The sequence below is a fragment of the Ailuropoda melanoleuca genome, chromosome X (genome assembly GCF_002007445.2).
Source record: "Ailuropoda melanoleuca isolate Jingjing chromosome X, ASM200744v2, whole genome shotgun sequence".
Classification (NCBI taxonomy): domain Eukaryota; kingdom Metazoa; phylum Chordata; class Mammalia; order Carnivora; family Ursidae; genus Ailuropoda; species Ailuropoda melanoleuca.
Genome location: NC_048238.1, coordinates 93,638,125 through 93,653,818, shown reverse-complemented (window position 1 = coordinate 93,653,818; position 15,694 = coordinate 93,638,125). Strand labels below are relative to the sequence as shown.

Here is a 15,694-nt window from a genome sequence, read left to right as displayed (position 1 = left end):
CTTCCCCTTCATACCCCATTACCTTTGCCCCTTTATTCCCCATCATCCCTCCCTTTTATCCCACTTATTCTACTTTAACACTTCCGTTCTCTTTAATCAACCACAGCTCTTCCCCTGCCTTCCATTTTATGCCTTTTTGCTGCCCATCGCCCTCTTCTTCTTTATCCCATACCCCCCTCCCCTTTATTCCATGTCACCCATCGCTCCCCTTTATTCTCCATCACCACCTGTTTATTTCCATCACCCCTGCTTTTTATCCTCCATAACCTCCCTTTGTCTCCATCACATCCATCCCTTTATCCCACATCACCCTTCCCCTTCATACCCCAGCACCTCCTAATTCCCCATCACTCCTCCCCTTTTGTCCCCACCCCTTTATTCCAAATCATCCTTCCCCTTTATTCATTAACCCTCCCCTTTATTCCATGTCATCTCACCCAGTTATTCCCCCATTATCCTTCCCTTTTATTCCACATCTCCCCATCTGCTTTATTTCATTCCTCTCCATCCCATTATTCCACGTCACCTCTCCTTTATTCCTCTTCCCTACTTCTTCTCCCCCTTCAGCTTCAATCAGAGCTCTCCAACTCACCAACACAATTTTCAAGTTAAAACACACACACACACACACACACACACACACACACAGTAAGCCATGAATATGCTACTGTCACAATACAGATGTTTATTAACGATTAAATGCCAGAGAAGTTTTAGCAATCACAAATCTTCGAGCTCTGTGGTTGTTACCCATTGTGTGATCAATTTCTATCCCTCAATACAATACATTCTTCATTCTATGGACCTTAGCAGTTGTTACCCATCAATATCAGCTATAATTTTGGATGTCATACATAACCCATATCTGTGTGTTACCAGAGCATGTCCCGCAAATTTGTACCGTCCTGCATAGAGGAACTACAGAGACGATAGTTAAGAACATTTGTAATCAGGTGACTTTAGCTACTTGGAACTATGTGTTTCTACCTAACTAGCTGTTTTGCTGACAACAGGATGTGAACTCCAGCTGTCTGTAAAACAGATCTAGGTAATAAAATCAAATTTTTCCTCTAACTTTTGATCCCAGAAGGCTAGTTAGGCTTACATTTGAGGTTTCCCTGTTAGTGTGACCTGAGCCAAACTGCACAGAATTTTGGGAGTGGCTGCTGGATGAGCCATTGGTCTAAATAATTTGGCGGGGGGGGGGAATCCTGAGGTGGCACAGTTGCTGCGGGGACGTGGCTATGAGTTGGTGTGACATGGTTTAGCATTAATTATTTGTCAGCTGTCAGTAGGCTGGCCTAACGTCCTAGCATGCCTCTTGAGGGCCTTTCCAATTGAGCTCTCAGGAGGAGGGAAGGAAAGTCAGGAAAAACATGCAATTCCCTTTTGGGGGGAGGGAAAGCACCTCGAGATTTGTGAGCTTCTCTGGGACAAGGTATTTACCACAAATGTCACATCAATTAAAGGAAGGGCTGCAGTGTGGGAAAGCCAAGATCAGGGGCAAAAGAGAAAGGCAAGGTAGCACCAGGGAGCCTGGGCATGACACAGAAACACCTCTGCTTTTACTAGCGATAGGGACCAAACATCCCCAGTGAAGGGGCTGGCAGTATGTTTGGAACTCTCAGCCTGACCCGAGCATCAGGTGGAAATCCTTCTTACCCTCAGATCTTTACCTTCAACACTCTCCTCAATGTTTCCTGTGACATGCCAGGTCTACCCCCACCCTTTTCCCCTGTCCGGCACCTTATAGAAGGAAAAACATCTAAGGAAAGAAGTAGCCGATGCCAGTTTTGGCCTGTTTCTCCCGGGGAACACGGAGCAATGGGCGGTCTTGCTCCGGAATGGGGGGGTTACCCGCTCCTTCCTCATCGTCATGGGAATGGGCAGTGCCGGGAGGCACAGCTGGCTCCTCAGAGGAACCTGGAAAATAGTAACAATGTTAACTCCTATGTTTCTAGACTTTATACTTTGCACAGCATCCAAGGGACTAAGACCTAATTTTGCCCTTCAAATACAATACGAGGCAAGAAGTTAAGGATAGGAATGAGTATCCCCATTTGACATGTTAAGAAAACTGCAGCCTAACAGTAAAACATAGATCTCTAAATCTAAGCCCACTGTGAAAGTTCGTGGGTGTAGGGCTAAATTAGAGAACAGAAAGAGTGAGACAGATACCCCGTGCTCAGAGCAAATGGACAATACCACTGGGAAGGCGGGGAAGAGGGCGGCCTCCTAACAACCACCACCACCCGACAACCAGCTTGACTAATTTCACGAAGCAAATGAGTAACAAAGCTGGAGCCAGAAGCTTACAGCACTTCATGGAGGGGAGAAAGCAGGTCATCAATGACTCTGGGGAGGACTTGTGGTTCATGACTTGGCCAGGCCGAGACTTGTTTTTAAGGAAGGTGGTATCTACAGAGAATGTACCTTCTGCATCTTTTTTATGGATTGCCTTGGGACTCCAAACTTCTTTGGAGTCAAGATAGTTAGGCATCAGGACAGCTTCCACGTTCATGATTTCTTCAAGACTGGCAGCCAGGTCTGGCTGAGGGTCTGGAATTGTGCTGAGAATGGAGACTTATTCAGGCTCTGGAGCCAAACTGCTAACTTTGTCCTCTTCAAAACTGTTGGTGTGGTCTTTCCGAGAACTGGGGATTTTGTTATGAACTTGAGCATCCTCAGGATCTGGAACCACATTAAGAACTGAGTCTTTTTCAAGATTGAGTTTTTCTTTAGAGTTTTGGATTCCACTGACATCAGAGGCTTCTTCGTGTCCCAGGATTTCTTCAGCATCTGAGGCTTCTTCACTGTTTGGGACTCCACTCACATCTGAGGATTCTTCCTGGTCTTGAATTTCATCAAAATCAGACACATCTTCAGGGCGTGTTACCACATGGGAGAGCTGGGACCTCTTCAGGGTTGGAGTCTTCTTCAGAGACTGCAATTCCATTGACTTCTGGGGTTTCTTCGTGGTCTGGAATTGCTTTGGCATTTGAAGATTCATCATTTGGGATTTCATCAAGAGCTGGGATCTCTTCAAGATTGGGATCTTCTTCAGAATCTGGGTTTTCATCATTACCTGAAGCATCTGAGTGGTCTGGGATTTCATCAGTGTGTGGGGCTTCTTCATTGTTCGGGATTACATGGAGATAGGGAATTTCTGCAAGGTCAAGATTTTGGTTGTCTTCAAAAACTGGTCCTTCTTCAAGGTCAGGGTTTGGGTTTTCTCCAAGATTTGGGATTTCTTGCACATCTGGGGCTTCTTCAGTGTCTGGGACCATATCAAAACATGGTATTTCTTCAAAGTCTGGGATTTCAATGAGTTCAGGAACTTCATCATCAGGGTCTAGTATATCTTCAAGGGGCAGAAGATCATCAAAATTCAGGGTATCATCAACATCATCGTCATCATCATCACCATTGTCGTTATCTTCTTCATCAAGCTCTGGGATGCCTTCGAGATGTGGGCCTTGAATCTCAAGGTCATTTGGGATCTCAAGACCTTGAACTTCCCCAAAGACTACTCCTTGATTGAGATACTCAAATACTAGCTCTTCATGAGCTGACACATCTTCCTCAGAGGACTCATCTTCCTCAGGGGGCTCGTCTTCAGCAAGGACCTGGCCTTCAGGAAGGGCCTGACCTTCACCAGGGGACTGACCTTCAGCAAGGGCCTGACCTTCACCAAGGGCCTGACCTCCAGCAGGGAACTGACCTTCATCAAAGGGCTTGCTCTGAGCAAGGACAGCAGCCCAGGCTTCAGCAGAATTTTCCACTGGATCAGAAAGTAAAGCATCCTCTTCCATCTTTATGCGTGCACTCCTGGATAGGAATGAATTTGAAAAAGTGAGTCAGTTTTTATACTGAGGTTGTCGAACATGATGGTGGTCTGGGATTAGAAGCCCTCACAGGTGATACTGCTTCAGGCCAAGCTAAAACAAACCAAGAAAACACTCACTGGATCTTCCTCAAATTCCTGCGTCTGATAAAATCCAGGGCTTCAGGACTGGATTTCCACACGCGCTTAGCAACCTGCTTCTGAATATGGGGAGGCACCTGAGGGTAAAATGAGCAATGTTAGCCTTTATTACATGACATTTTAAAATTTAGACTCATCTCTATCAGGTACCCAGGACTGAAGGCACCATGCCCAGCTAATGCAGGAGGAATTTCTGGGAGATTTGGTGGCTGCCTGCTTTGGCTACCCTCAGGGATTCATGTACGTCTCTCCCTTGCCTTGTGAATAGGAGAGAGAAAGCTGTGAAATAAGTTTGTCCAGAGGTTCCATTTACCTGGAAAAGGATATCCCAGTTATCAATCATGGCACGGACCACATTGACAGAAGCAACATAGTGATCAATCCCCAGTCTTGTCTTCCTGGACTCCCTCTTGGCAAATCTCCCCTTCTTCAGGAGAGCAGATCCAAACACCAGAGCCAAATTGGTGGAAGTCATACGGTTGCCTGAAACCTACAAAAAGGAAAGCAGAAAGTGATCGACCCTGCGGTGCTGATGGAAATGACACAAATATAAATGACTCTTTTCGTTCTTGTTTCCCTTTCCCACTGTGTGTCTTTGTCTCTCTCTCATATACTCCCACACATGTCCCCTACTATTCTCATTACCCTTTTCCAGAGTTTGTTTTTTTTTTTGTTTTTGTTTTGTTTTGTTTACCAATTGTCCATCAATGCCAATGGAGTCCTCGCAGTTCTCAGTGATTTTATGCAAGGCCTTCAGCAGACGCTCCAGGGTGTCACTATGGCAGGGTGGCATCAGGTAAACCAGCAGTTGCAGGGCAGAAAGCTGATCCTGCGGCTTTAGAGCTAGAAGAAGGAAAACAGGAGCTGGCTCAGGGGGCTAGCCTTGGCAGCAGTCTGATATCAAGAGAGATGTGATGATGCTTGAAAACTGAGGAAGGCTATGGAGAAAGTACCCGGGCATCTTGTCTTTATTCATTCCAAAAGCATTTGAGCTCAGGAACCCTAAAAGCAAGAAAGTGCTCCCATCAAAATCAGACCCCTTCTATAGAACCTAGGTTCTTCTTTGCCCTGAGAGGGCACACAAAGCTTCAAGAAGCCCTAGAGAAATTTCCAAACAATAGACTTACAATGGACTATTAAGAGATGCAAGGAAAGTAATCTAGATAGGTGTTTTCATCTTCCGATTTTTATTCCTTCAGTTCCTTGGGGTCCTGCAGCCAGAGCTCTGTCCCGAGACCCCCCCACACCCTCATATTATTTCCTTTCTTTGCCTAAGAAGGGATAGCAGAAGACTCACTTGCTGTCAGAAGGAAGGACATGTACAGATCATCGGGCAGCAGAGAGTCCTTCATGTCACGGAAAAACTCCTTGAGGAGTGCAGCCACATCATGCACATTCTGAGTGTCATCCAGCACGACGTCCAGACCTTGATCAAATTCTTCACGGAGCTAGGAAAAACGGAGAGAATGCATGGACCCTCTGCCCTGTCCACCACAGGCCACCTCCTGTCTCAAGCTTCAGTGGAGGGAGCTGGCAACATGGTGTGCCTGAGGGGCTAGAAGGAAGACCTTGATTCCACCCTACACACCAGTCATGAAACTCCTCTCATGTCTGTGGGGAAGACAACCCCCCCACACACACACCCTTGCTTTTACGTAAGTATAAACATAACCAATTTACCTCACGAACTCTCTCCTCCGAGTATTCCAGGGTGAAAATCCCCACAGCGCTTAAGCCTAAAAGAAAAGACCAAGGAATGCTAAGTATCTCTGGGCCCCTTTCCCACTGCATTTCCCTTCTACCCAGCTGAATCCCAACCCCAGTTGGCAGAAGAATGCTCCCATTTTCGAACCTTGACCTATTTTCTCTCCCTATTTCTAGAACACCACTCTTTCCCTTTAATTGCCTCCTACCTTGATTTAACCATCATTTTCAGGGCCACTTACCATGTTTTTCAATGAAGCTGCAGCAAGCCTCAACGACCTGGGGGATTTGTTTAGCAATCGGATTGAGGCTCATCTTCCTTTTGGATCCCAGAAGTCGCTGGCCAATTGGAAAGGAAATCTTGGAAAGTTGCAGGGTCTGCAGCAGCAGGGCCCCATCCTCCAGTTCGGCCAGGCTGTCCACAGATACTGCACCCTGTGGAGAAACCCAAACTATCTTAAAAATGGGGTGGGTAGGAGGGTCCCTTCAGACCTTCCTGGGGATTGCGTCACATTCATAACAGGGGACATTCTGTCCGTGGCAAGCCAATTACACCCCTCCAACCTGTTCTGTTCACCTCCCCCTTCCTCTGAGGACACAGGCCTTGACCCTTCCGCAACCCCACCCCATCCCTGGTTGCCTCAGGAAAGGCCACTGCCTGAAACCTAGAGAGTTGTTTAACTCACTCGACGCCCACGGCGAGTAAACTCCCGGGGCAAGGAGGGCTCATCCCGCCTGCTACTGAAAAAGCGCCTGATGCGGCCAAACAGCCTTTGCACCACGTTTCCCCGACGACGGCCCGACGCCTGACCGGTGGATTCTTCAATCTGCATCGCTGCTGTTAGTTCAAGATGCTTGCGGCGGGTAAGCTCGTTCACCAGCACCTCTTCCAGACGAATGCCAAATGTCTTGAGTGATACGGCTGGGGAGCCAGGGAGAGAGAGAATGAGAAACATCAACGCTCCGCGGCACTTAAATCAGGAGGAACTGCAGGGCCTGTGGCACTCCTTTCAGCAATCGCCGGCAGCCAACCCCACCCCTCCAAGACCCGCAGCGCCCCTCCCCGGGGAGTGAGCCAAAAAGACCCTGCAGTGGTTTGGCGGAAGGACTCAGCTCCAATCAAACAACCCTGACTGGAGCTCAAGGTCCATGCCTTAAGTCCTGCCAGGGGGTGATAGCCTCGAAGCAATGAGGGCAGTTTCTTCTGGGCGATCCGTCTGGGGTGGGTGCACCGAGAAGGCTTAGGCAGATCAGCAGGGACCGCCCCGTGCCTGCAACTAGTGCGCCATTTCCTGAAATCATCCTCTATGGGGTTGCGGGGGGGCGGGGGGAGTGCCCCCAGAAGCGGTGGGCACTGCCCAGCCTCCAGTAGCCAGGGACACAATACAAGGGGGTGGGGGTGGGCAGCATCCCATTTAGCTCCTAAGAAAAGTAAGAGAGCCCCTCACCCCTCTGCTGTCCTCTCAGAATCAGAAACCACTTCTCAAAGGTGTTTGGACGGTCAATAGGTAGAGCTACGGGAAGAGAAAAAGAAAAGACACGCACACTCACACAAAAAGGATTTAATAAATGTCTTAAATATTGCAATGTATTGATCCACAGGGAGGGGGTGGCAAACCGGGCTGTTTGTCCAGCGTGTTGAAAGTGTTGTGCTTTCTCCCAGCCTCAGTTTCCCCGTTTGACAACGTGACCAAGCCTATCTACCACACCTGAGACTCGAAGAATTTAACCGGATCAGACGGTTGGAGGCGCCGCGTGCGCACCGCACACGGTGTCACACACGGCAGTAGCTCCACACAAGGCTTCAAGCATCAGTTGCGGGCTCTGAGGCGCCGGAACAGTGCAACAGGCTAGGGGAGGGGCTCCGCCTGCGGCGCCGAGGCAAATAGGGGTCGCCAAGTTCCTGCGGGCTCGCTCGAGCCCCGGCTGCCGTCGGCTCCCCGCGCCAAGGCCGAGAAGCGGCGACTTGCGCGGTCCCAGCGCTCAGACCCCCGCAGCGGGGTCTTCTGGACTCTCGCGTGGCGCCCTCAGGCCGCTCGCGCTGTGCGCGCCTGGCGAACCCACCGCCCCCCGCATTTTTCACTGCCGCAGGGGCGCCCCTCGGCCCGCGCGCTCCCTCCCGCCTCCCCTGGGCCGCCGAGTCCGCCCGCACCCCCGGCCCCCCGCACGCTCGGACCCCATCCAGGGCTTTGTCCCTCTTGCTCACCCGCCGCCGGCTGAGGTGGGCAGCGCTCGCAGCTCACCTCCCGCCAGTGCTCCCGCGCGCGCACAGCCCTCCCGCTCTGAGCCCGGATTGGCGCGTCTCTCCCACTGTCTCCCTATCTCCCTGGACTCGCTGTCTCTCGAGTGCGTCCTCTCTGTGCGTACCGGCCCTTTCTCAGAGTGTCCCTCTTCGCCTCTGCCTCGCTCTGGCTTGTTCGCGCAACGCACCTGGTGCGTCAGTCTCTTCACCTGCCCTCTGTCCACCTGTCTGTCCCTGCCACCCGCCTGCTTGTCTGACCGCCCCTCAAGCCCCCCAGCCTTCGACCCAACTCAACTAATCTTGATCTCCCCCACAATTCAAACACCTTTCAACTCCCACTTCCTCAGTGGTCCGGGCGCCCGGCGACCCAAGCGGGAGCCCCTCCCACCCTCCTGGACCCCCGACTCGACCCGTCCCGACCCGGGGTCCGCTTGCCCGAAGACGGGGACGCCACGCTCAGGGCCGGCTCACCTCTATCAGGTTTGAATTCAGAGAGGAAATGTCTGGCCACGAGTTCGTGGTAAGCAGTCTCTTGCAGCTTCAGACGCTCCAGCTCGGACAGACTGTGTATTGATATCATCTTCGTCCTGCGGTCCGGATTGTGTCCTGGGGCTCCTCCCAGGACGTTCACTAAAAAAATGAAGGCGGACAGAAACAGCAAAGGGGGCATGATTCTGGGGCACAGTGTCCTTGCTGCCTTCAGAAAAGGATTGCAGCCACCCATTCTGGAATCGAATGATTATCAAGGCTGCATCATCCAATTGTCACTGGACCTGGTGGAAGGAGCTATGGGGGGTAGGGAGGGTGGCAAAAGGGGAGGGAAAACTGGGAGGCGGCTTCACCTTCAAGCAGAGATGCCTCTGGTTGCTTATTAAAAAAAAAATCAGCCCTGAACCGACAGTCCAGAAAAAAGAAAACCCAGTTAAGAAGGGGGGGGGGGGGAAGAACAGAAATAAAAAAAAAAAAAAAAAGAAAAAAAAAAAAAAAAAANAGAAAAAATAAGGAAAAAAAGATTAAAAAGAAAATCAACCAACCTTATTCACAATTTTAAAATGTACACTGAGACAAGAATAAGGTAATATTGTCCATCAGTTAATTAGAATAGTGATGGAGTTCCTTTTTATTTTTTAACGATACTACTCTATGATGTCCAGTTTGGATGAAATGGGCACATCCATCTAGGTTAGGAACACCAAAAATTTGTACAACTCTTCCAGAAAGCAAACTGGACACATAAGTATAGAGCCAAATATCATCCCCAGGCCCTTTGACCCAGTAATTCCCTTCTAGGAATCTATCCTAATGAAATTTTCTTCTGGACAGGAAAAACCATATGTACATGAGCCATAACAGGAAAACATGTAAGGGGAAAAAGCTAGCCCAGCAACAAGGCTATTATATAAATTATGGAATGACCACAGTCTAGGAAATTATGTAATCATTAAAGTGTTATTTACAAAGAGCTTTTAAACAGCAAATACAAAATATAGAATTGTATGAATTATGATTACAACCATGTGAAGAAAAATGCTTAAAAATAAAAGACTGAAAGAAATGCACCCCAATATGAATACCATCTGTATTAAGTGGTAGGATTTTGTTTGCCTTTTGCCTTTTCTCTATTTACCAAAAAATGTGCAACTTGATCAAATGATTTTCGTTCATGAAAAAAACACCAGTTTGTACCAAAACAAACAAACATCATTTTGAAGACATTTCTAGTAAAACTCCATACTACAGGATTGGTGATCAGAGTGAAGTTTGACTTAGTGTACTGGCAAACCTGTTTTATATGTTCCTTCTCCATGGTACCCACTATCTCACTGCTCCCAGGCTACATAGGGTCCGCCAGTGGGGATCTCCCTAGACCCCACACAGCATTCTTTCCTGCACATCCTGACCTCTATCACTCATTTGTTCTTTCATTCATTCATTTTTTAAAAATCTATATGAACTGCCCACCTTGTGCCAGGCACTAAAGTTTCAAATATAGCAAGATAATACTACTCTTTTCATAAAGGATCTAACAGTGCCATGAAGGAGATACACAGGGTGGCAACAATTTACAAAACCTTGTGGTAAGTCAATGGCCAAGATATAAACAAAATACTGTGAGAGCAGAAAGGAGGAAACATCTAAATCTGCCTGGAGACAAGGAATGGGGGAACGTCCAGAAAGAGAACAGCTTGTGCAAAGGCAGAGAGATTGGAGAGAGGTTGTTATATTCTTGAAGCTGTCTAAAAGGGATGGAAGGAGATAAATCTGCATAGGCAGGGATGAGCTCAGGAATGGCCCTGTAAGCCATGTTATGGAGCTGGACCTTCTCCTGAAGGCAGTAGGGAACTACTGCAGAGCTTTCAGCAGGTAGTGACAGAGTCAGAGCTGCAGTTGGAAAAAGCACAGGGAACAGTGAAAAGCCTGGTTTGGATAGAGAGTCTGAAGTAAGTAGATCAGCCAAGAGGCAAAGAGATGCTGATACAAGCCAGTGTCACTGGGGCTGGGGCAGGGGATGGATTTTATGGGTAGAATTGATGGAATTTAGGGGAATTGTAATAAAAAGGAAAGAATTTAGGACAGTTCCAAAGGTTATGGTTTGGGTGAATGAGTGGATGCTGGTTCTTAACAGAGAAAAAAATTTGGGGGAACTAAACCTTTTGACAAGAAGGGAAGTGGCCACATGCCTTTTTTTCCCTGAGCTCCCCTTTGCTGGGGAGTTTTATGGTAATATTCTATTTATTATAATTGAGTTGGGGGGGCTTAAATTCCAAAGATCAGGTAATGTGGCTTTAACAGAGGAAAAGTAGGTAGGGGTCTATCATTCAAAAATCTAATAAATGAGCTCTGTCCAAAACAAACACACAAACAAACCCACAGACCCACAAAATCCCACCCCTCTTTTGTTTCCAAAATTCTCTTTTGCCCACTTTCCTTAATGGCCAAAGTCATGCATATCAATAATAAATTCCTGCCAGATAACTCAAGTCCAGTATGAGAAAAGACGAGGAGTCTTTCTATGGCTTCGGAACTGAGCTAGGAGGAAAACCCTTAGCATGGATCTTGTTAAAGCTACTTCAACTGCAAAATACCAACCCCTGGACTCGAGGTGAATGCCTAAGCCCAACCACCAAACTGTATCCACAAAAATGATCATTTTAAAGAAAGATACATGCACAGTACCCACCTCTGTCCCAGACTAAGTCTCTAGCAAGCCCCCATTCACAATAGCAGGTCCCAGAACCTATTAGCTCAGGGTCTCATCCCGACACATACAACCTAGCTCTGGCTGAATTTTTCTGACATTACTTCCCCTTTCCCCCCTTTCTCTCCTTTCCCCTCATTCTCCCTTTTCCCCCCTTTCCCCTTGCCCCAATTCAGACATTTTTTTTGTACCTGCTTTGGAGCTGCAGCTAGTTCTTCCAAGGCTTCCCAGATCTGGTCATCCAGAGTAGGCTGGATCTTTAACCCAAAAATCAAGATGAAAATCAATCCCTCTCTCCCCCCAAAATAAGGTTAGAACAAACAAGAAAACCTCAAAACAACACCAGCCAAATGAGAGAGAGAGAGAGAGAGAGAGAGGGAAGCCTTTGAGAGATGAGTCAGCCTCGATGCTTACAATTACGAAGGAAATCAAAGGCCTTAGAATAAACCGTTTGTCATTGCCTCCTGCTCAAAGATAGAGGGCTAAACTTAAGAGCAATCATATGCTGCAGTTGTGCCAGTAAAATTGACACTGTCTTGCTTGCCTTCAAGTGTCTCAAGGCACCAGGAGAATAAGCAGAGTTAGGGAGGCCAGTGTGCCCAGACAGGAAGCTAATGGAAAGGATGGGGAGGAGGGACAAGTAAGCAGGCTTCGACACCACCAAGAGAGAGAGGCATGTGGCAGGTTCTTGAGATCTGAATACTTGTCTTCAGGCCTGGTTTTCCAAGCTCCTCACAGGGAACAAGGTGCCAAGAGACCTCTGTGTCTCCAAAGTGTCTTCCCCTTCCCCCTTCAGCATGCCATGGGGCTGGCCTGAAGTGACCATGACATCAAAAAATACAGAAGGAAGGAGAAAGTGGGGCCTCTCAGTTTCAGCCTAGAATTCAAGATATTTGCAAAAACAATATCCTTAGACAAATATCTGTAGTGGCTCATGGAGTCAGAGCTAAGTAGAACAAAAGTGCAAAGCAGAGCTTTACAATTTCTTAGCTGTGTGACCATAGGAAAATTAGTTGAATTCTCTGAGCCTCAGTGGCTTCCTCTATAAAATGGGGAAATGATACAATACCCATTTCAGCAGTTGTGTGAGAATTAAATGAGTAATGTTTGTGTGATACTTAGCACTGGTTTAAAAAAAAAAAAAACACTGATCTTGAAGGTTCTTCGCAACAGGCCTGAGTTTACCAGAAAATATCAGGTTTCAAAATTACATAAAATTAAAATAGGTAAAGAGATCTCGGGAGACTGTTGGGAAGATCTTTCTTCTTCAATCTCCAATGGCATCAGGAGCAAGTCTTTTAAAAATCCCATCCTACAAAATTAAGAAAAACTAACTGCATAGGTCCATATTTCAAACACTAGTATTCAGGTTAATAAATATGCCTATATGCCTCAAAATTTATTTTTCTTTCAAACCATCCAATTTTACATTGTCTTTGGCAAAAGAAAGTGTAATTGTATTTAGATCAGTTGAGGGGTTAGGATATTAGCAGATGCCAAAAGAGAGAGTTTGAACAAAGAGCAGAGGGACACCCAGAGCAAGTCTCCAATGATACAAAAAGGGGAAACACATATAAGTGGCATCAAGCTTGTTCCTCAAGTCCTCCCGAAATGCATGGCACAGATGGAGAAACAAATAAACATCAGAAAGGTCACCCGCTTTGACATTGTGAGGACAGAAATGCTTTCAGTGAGGCATAAATCCACAGCCCTCACATTTTGGAAGACTAATTTACTCCATTGCCCCCATCAAATAGTTTGGGATGGAGCAGTGCTCACTAGTAAACACCTATGAGAATAAAAGTAGGGACTGCATTGATGCCATCATTCGAATCCTTATAAACTAGGCACTTTATGACACCATCAGAATTTTGCTCCAAGCCTCTGATTGCTCCTCAGAGTTTGAGGAATTGATAGTGGATGAGGCAGGCATGGTGTTTAGGTTATTCAAATGTCTACAGGCAGTGACAATGGATAAAGACATCCCCATTAATATATCACAACATGGGAAAGAGACACAGGTCTCTAGATGAAAACATCTGGGCACCAGTTTGGTCCGCTGGCACAATAGCTCATCCATCCCTGAGTATTAATGAGTTAGCCTTTAAGCTGTTACCCTGTAACCTCCATTTCAGCAAAGGCTGCAGTCGTGATGAACAAAATGGCTCATTTTATCCTATGCAGTGATGGTGTCCCAAGATAATTAAATTTGGGAACAGTATTCTTCAATACGTGAAGTCAGCCCATCATGCTATAGCTGAAACTCATAAACTGGAGGTAGTACTGTTAAAATATATTGAGAAAAGGTCTGGCTTCAGAAAAAAAAAGAATGTTTCAGTAACTGCTTAGTGTATTAGAATGGATCAGAGAGAGAAGGGACCTTAGCCATCACCTAGTCCAAAGCTTCCATCACACACTTCAGAAAACTGAGGCTCATAGAGGGATAGGAGTTTGCCCAAAGCCACACAGCAATTTGACAGCAGAATCTAGACAAGAATCCAGTTCTTCTTAATCCTTAGGCTCTTTCCACTGCCCTATCCACTTTTACTCTTAATAGCTGCCAAATAATGCATAACTAACTACTGAAATCAAAAGAATGGACACATAATCAAAATTTGATTCCATAAACCAGGGGAGGTCACATCTGAAGGCAGACAACCACCGTGAATTACAGTCTCTTTGTAAAATAAGTACAGTTGTCATTCTATAGAATGTGGGATGCCCTTTGTTTAAAATGTTATTGACTAAAGAAGCAGCTGGAGCCCAGGATGGTGAAAAACAATCTTTATGTCACAAACATCCCAAAGGATAGTGTAAACAAGGAGCTATAGATATTCTCACTATTATCTGCGGGATGTGTCAGAGTGCATAATAGTGCTGGCATCACAAGCCATGTCACCGTTTATCTGTTTTCCCCTTTTGGTTGCTGCTTGTATTATGTCGTGGCCAAAAAAGTAAAATATAAGATGCTCCATCAATGCGAGGTAACCTGTTTTTAAATGCTTAATTTGTCTTGTGCTTCTCATTTACTCAAAAGCTTTCAATATACCCATTATCTCTAGGCCCTAGCACACAGTAGGTGTGCAATACGTGTTCCTTAGATGAATCATAGGAGTATAACCTTTGAGGGTTTTGAGGGAACATAAAGGTCTTGTAATTAAAACAGAAACAGCTATTCGTGATTCATGGATAAATGAATCATGCTATTTTATTCTTACAACAACCTCTGGGAAGGAGGGAGGTGGGGTATTATGTTTCCCCATGTTACAGACAACAACAAACTAGGGCTCAGGAGAGGTTGTGTCTTACCTGAAGTTGCACAAAAAGGCCATGGAGGAATCTGATCTGGGAACCAGCTGTCCCTACCTATCCTCAGGCCAGGCCTTGCCTTTCCCTCTAAATCATGGTATTTCTTGGTTGTTCATCTCCTGGCCAGAACTGGGACAGTCTGAACTGTGACTACATTCTTTCTTGGAAGGCAGCTGGATTTCTGAGGTCTCACTTATACACATTATTCTTGGGAAACAGGAATAGAGGTAGATTAGATAGATCAATTGATCAATTGACCTTTGGCTATGATAAGTAAATAAGATGATGATGATGATTGAGACAGAAAGAGAGAGAGCTGGCTCAGAAAAAGACTATTATGAAAGATAGAGGAGAGGAGTAGATAGAGGAAAAAGGCACAAAAAGCCCTGTGTGTTCTTCTCACCACATCCCTCACCCTGGCCTACCCCAAGCTGACAGGGTGCTCTCCTGGAAAGGTCCTGAGATATGGACTGGAACTTGGGTTCAAATCCCAGCCTCAACACATGTAAGTTCACACACTCACCAACCAAGTGACCTGTAGCAAATTATCTCATGTTTCTAAGCCTCAAGTTCCATCACCTTACAAAATAAAAATCATGATACCTATTAGGTGTGGCTGTGGTAAAGATTAAATAAAAGACATGGCCGAATGAAATAATCCTCTAAAGGGCACAGTGCTGTACCACTGTGAGGAATTCCCCCCCCCCAAATATCTGAAAGTGAAATCTGAGAGGAAGACTGAGCAGATGTGCTATTATCTGGAATAAGGCAGACAGTGTCCCCCCTGAAGAGTGCCCTCCCACCATCATTTGAAGGCAAAAATGGGTACTCACCCCCAGTCAGCAGGAAACACACTTTCAGAATGGATGAGTTAAACTGTTTCTTCACTGTGTATTTCAGTGATTAGAGATGTAAGACAACTAACTGTGTGTGAAGGGGGGACAGGGGTCAGTCTAGGCTATGAAATGTAGGCAAAAATGAACTGGCCCACAAAAGGGATTTAGTCCCCACCTTTGACTTCCACACGACGGTGTGCAGGCCATCCACACTAAGGATGGGGGAGGAAAGTGGGGAGCCATCTGGCGTGGAAAGCCCCAGTTTCTGCCCTTGGGATCTTGCAGCCTAGTTGGAAGTCACATAAATGTCAAGAGCCTGAGGCCTGTCAAGAAAGGCCCATGGGTCTAATATCATTCTTCCCTTCACTAATTTAAATACATTTCATCTCCTTTTTTCCTTTAAGGAATATTAGGAATTG

The 15,694-nt window shown here is 46.4% G+C and overlaps 1 protein-coding gene across 6 annotated transcripts in view; it reads right to left on the bottom strand.

Annotated features, from left to right (window-relative positions):
• Positions 1–665: 665 nt before the first annotated feature.
• Positions 666–15,694, bottom strand: part of ARHGAP36 (Rho GTPase activating protein 36) — a 30,674-nt gene continuing 15,645 nt past the window's right edge. For 2 of the 6 annotated variants that reach the window (XM_019799009.2, XM_019799012.2), the window contains exons 2-12: positions 8,403–8,561; positions 7,138–7,203; positions 6,376–6,611; positions 5,932–6,124; positions 5,666–5,721; positions 5,283–5,433; positions 4,680–4,828; positions 4,299–4,475; positions 3,965–4,062; positions 3,722–3,828; positions 666–1,923 (exon numbers count right to left, since the gene is read on the bottom strand). In XM_019799009.2, the coding sequence (XP_019654568.1) occupies positions 1,766–1,923; positions 3,722–3,828; positions 3,965–4,062; positions 4,299–4,475; positions 4,680–4,828; positions 5,283–5,433; positions 5,666–5,721; positions 5,932–6,124; positions 6,376–6,611; positions 7,138–7,203; positions 8,403–8,561 (1,550 nt within the window). In that variant the 3' untranslated portion in view covers positions 666–1,765. Of the gene's footprint in view, positions 1,924–3,721; positions 3,829–3,964; positions 4,063–4,298; positions 4,476–4,679; positions 4,829–5,282; positions 5,434–5,665; positions 5,722–5,931; positions 6,125–6,375; positions 6,612–7,137; positions 7,204–7,895; positions 7,916–8,402; positions 8,735–11,321; positions 11,388–15,694 lie in introns of those variants that run through there. The other 4 variants (XM_019799011.2, XM_002918604.4, XM_019799013.2 and 1 more) reach the window with 4 other exon arrangements.